At 33.7% G+C, this 4,107-nt stretch overlaps 1 protein-coding gene across 1 annotated transcript; it reads left to right on the top strand.

Moving 5' to 3' along the window:
• The first annotated feature begins 2,081 nt into the window (after positions 1 to 2,081).
• On the top strand, positions 2,082 to 3,020 carry LOC143390397 (olfactory receptor 4P4-like). The gene has a single exon (XM_076842801.2). The coding sequence runs from the start codon at positions 2,082 to 2,084 to the stop codon at positions 3,018 to 3,020; it is 939 nt and encodes a 312-aa protein (XP_076698916.2).
• The last annotated feature ends 1,087 nt before the right edge of the window (positions 3,021 to 4,107 follow it).

The following is a 4,107-nucleotide window of genomic DNA, read 5'->3' as shown; positions in this document are numbered from 1 at the left end:
TTCCCATAAACTTCCAAAACCCTGTTTTCTAAAATACACAGTGTCAGGATTCATCACGAGGTTTGACAGGAGGCATAAAGTACTTGAAAGAGAAAGCAGAAATTCATATTCTTCTTTCAAAAACTGAGAAAAAAAATTATTTTCAGAAAACCATGTCCTGTGACAAGAGCAAAACTATCCAAGTGAAACTGCCTTTTGTTCTTCTGCTTTAATTTTAATTATTGTGTGATTATGTGGATACATATGTCACTGACATGCCTACAGAGATAAGCATAATTATGTTAAAATATGAACGTTTATTATCAAAATCATATGTATGGAAAAGTAAAAATAGAAACACTTGGAATATTTGTATAAGCCTCTTACTGAAATAGAGTATTCATCTTCAAACTTTCATAAATCCACATGTATATTTATCTCTGTTTACATATCTGTTTTATATGCACATATGTATTAATATAAATGATATTAGTTTTTAATTTGGTTTTACATTTCACTATAAAGTGATTTAATTCTTCTTTATGGATAAATAAAACTCCATTGTGTACATATACCACATTGTCTTTTTTCTATTTATCTGTTGTTGAGCACCTAGGATGGTTCCATAACTTGGTCTTTGTGAACTGTGCTGGACTAATAATTGGTATCCATGCATCACTTTAGAATGATAATTTTTAGTTCTGTTGGATATATACCAAGCATTGGGGCATCTGGGTCATATGATGTTTTCATTTCTAGTCCTTTAAGCAATCTCCATAGTCCTGGTAAAAGTGAATGTACTAATTTGCAGCTAACAATAATGGAGAAGTGTACCGCCCCCCCCCCCCAACATCCTCACTTCCGATTATTATTATTTGTATTTTTGATGATTGCCTTTCTGACTGGGGTGAGATGAAATCTCAGTGTAATTTTGATTTACCTATATTTCCCTATTTACTAATGATGTTGAACATTTTTTCATATATTTCTTAGCCATTTGTATTTCCTCTTTTGTGAAATGTCTGTGTAATTCCTTTGCTCATTTGTCACTTAGTTTATTTATTGATTGATTAAGGTTTTGGTTCTTCATGTATTCTGGATATTGATCTGATGTGGGAAGAGTATCTGGCAAAATTTTTCTCCTATTCTCTAAGCTCTCTCCCTTTGCTAATCATTGCTTTCATTGCTGTGCAAAAGCATTTTAATTTGATGACATACAGCTTATTGATTCTTGATTTTATTTCTTAAGTTTCATTTTGTTAATTAAGTCAGTGCCTATGCCAATATGTTGTAATGTTGACTCTAATTTTCTTCTTGTAGTTATAGTGCTCCTGGTTTAATTTCTAGGTTTTTTTTTTTATCCACTTTGAGTTAATTTCTGTGCAGGGTGAGAGAGATAGAATTCCTTTCTTCTAAATATGAATAACTGGTTTTCCTACATGATTTGTTAAAAATCATATGTTTTATCCAGCATGTGCTTTGGATCATTTTAAGTGGTTTTTAAATGTTTTTCATATACAGCACTTTTATTTGTTCTTTTTATACATAGTGACCATAGGGTATATTTTGACATATTCTACATATGTAGAGTGTGACTTATTCTAATTAGAATTCCATTCTTGTGGTTGTATGTGATGTATGTCCTGTATTCAAATGTGAATATGGGAAAGTTATGCCCAATTTAGTCTACTGTCTTTCCATTTCCATTTCCCCTCCCTGTCCTTCATTCCTCTTTGCCTAATCCTCTGAATGTCCATCCATCCATCCCCCTGTGACTTTTTAACTTTTTAGATTGAATGTATTTATTTCACCCTGTCAAGAATGAACATAATGTTCCTGAAAGGTTGAATTTTTAACTCATCCTGAGAATAATACAGAAAAGAAAAACATGATAACATACTTTAATTAAAAATAATGATTCTAATTTTCTAAAATTTGGAATCTTCTTTCTGAAGTTCTGATAGTTTGTTTCTGATAGTTCCCTGATGTTACTGTTATCATCAAAACTGTTTTTTTAAATTTCTGAGATTAACCTATGAATTATGTCTTTTCAGGTAGCTGTTATTTTTTTTTTTTTATTTTTTTTTTTACTGAACTGGACAATGGCCAATAGGAATAATGTCACTGTGTTTATTCTCCTGGGACTTTCTCAAAATAGGAATATTGAGGTTCTCTGCTTTGTATTATTTTTACTTTGCTACCTTGCTATTTGGATGGGAAATGTGCTCATCATGATTTCTATCACATGCACTCAGCTCATCAACCAGCCCATGTATTTTTTCCTTTATTACCTCTCACTCTCTGATCTTTGCTACACATCCACAGTGACACCCAAACTAATGACTGACTTACTGGCTCAACAGAAGATCATTTCCTATAATAACTGCATGATACAGCTCTTCATCATCCACTTCCTTGGAGGCATGGAGATCTTCATCCTCACGGGGATGGCCTATGACCGCTATGTGGCCATCTGCAAGCCCCTGCACTATGCTACCATCATGAGCAAGCAGAGGTGCCACACAATCATCCTGGCATGCTTTGCTGGGGGAATTGTACACTCTGCCAGTCAGTTTCTTCTCACTATCTTTTTACCGTTCTGTGGCCCCAATGAGATAGATCACTACTTTTGTGATGTGTATCCTTTGTTAAAATTGGCTTGCACTGATACAAACAGAATTGGTCTGTTGGTAATTATTAATTCAGGACTTATTGCTTTGGTAATTTTTGTGATTTTGATAGTGTCCTATATCCTGATACTATACACCATCAGGGTTTACCCTGAAGAAAGCCGTTCCAAAGCTCTTTCAACTTGCAGTTCTCACATGACAGTTGTGATTCTGTTCTTTGTGCCTGTCCTCTTCATTTATATCAGACCAAATGTAACTTTTCCAGTAGACAAAATGTTTGCTCTTTTCTACACTATCATTGCTCCTATGTTCAATCCTCTGATCTACACACTGAGAAACTTGGAGATGAAGAATGCCATAAGGAAAATGTGGTGTCATCCAGTGTTTGTGGAAGGGAAGCTACTTCTATGAAAGACATATTAGAATTTCACTTTAGAGCTCAATCAAAATCTGAGAAATAGAATGTACTAAAAGCACTATTACATGTAAATAGGAGGAATAAGTGCTAGTATGAAATGGCACAGCAGAGTGATCACAGTTAACATTTTTTACTATAGATTTTTAAATAGATAGAAGATTTGATAATAAATGTTCAAGGTATTGGATATGCTAATGCCCCATTATCACATAATGCATGTATGTGTGAAATTATCACACTGCACTGTACCCTTAAATATATACTCTCTCTCTCTCTCTCTCTCTCTCTCTCTCCATGTATATATACACACACCAATTTTTAGAAAGTTTATATACAGTACATGCAATAATTGAGTCAAAATTAAGTCTTTCCAGCATTTTCTCCAACCTTTTCTTGTTGGGCAATATAATATTTTTTAATGTTTCTTTTCCTCTACTTCCACATACTTGACTTAAGTCCTCTTTATGTGACTTCTTATTTTGAGTACTTAAATGTCTTTCCTCCTCTCCTTTTGGTTTATAAACTAAGTCTACATAAATAGAAATGTCCTCGCCAGAAAAGTGGAACATGTGGTGGGGGAAGAGAATGTGGATCAACTAGGAAGCACTACAGACAGAATGGAAACTGGTACAACCAACAACTAACTACTTTGGAACATTGCATGAAGGAACATAGCTGCACATGAGAAGTTATACATATATGCTGATTAATAAAAGACTAACAGAAAGAGTAGATATCATATAACTGCATTTACATAAAGTGAAAAGTCGACAAAACTGATCTATGCTAACAGAAATCAAGATAGTGGTTACTTTTGGAACCTGGAGGAAGGTAACATCTGGGTGACTACTGATATGCCCTGTCATAATCAGGATGGCAAGTACATGGAAGTGTTCCATTCTTCAAAACTCAGAGTGTGATTTATGCTTGTGCAATAAAATGAATGAAGTAACTGATCATCTAAAGAAAAATTTAAAGCATTAAGTGGCTACATTGGAAAATCAAAGCTAAAAATATCAAATAAAATTCAGCATACAAAGCTAGAAGATGACTTACAGATTGTACAGAACCAAGAAACAA

Source organism: Callospermophilus lateralis, chromosome 2 (genome assembly GCF_048772815.1).
Source record: "Callospermophilus lateralis isolate mCalLat2 chromosome 2, mCalLat2.hap1, whole genome shotgun sequence".
Lineage (NCBI taxonomy): Eukaryota > Metazoa > Chordata > Mammalia > Rodentia > Sciuridae > Callospermophilus > Callospermophilus lateralis.
The sequence above is the reverse complement of the archived record's forward strand: the minus strand, read 5'-3'. Positions and strand labels throughout refer to the sequence as shown.

Bases quoted from the DNA above. Each gene is read 5' to 3' on its own strand.
- LOC143390397 (XM_076842801.2), top strand. From the start codon at position 2,082: ATGGCCAATAGGAATAATGTCACTGTGTTTATTCTCCTGGGACTTTCT.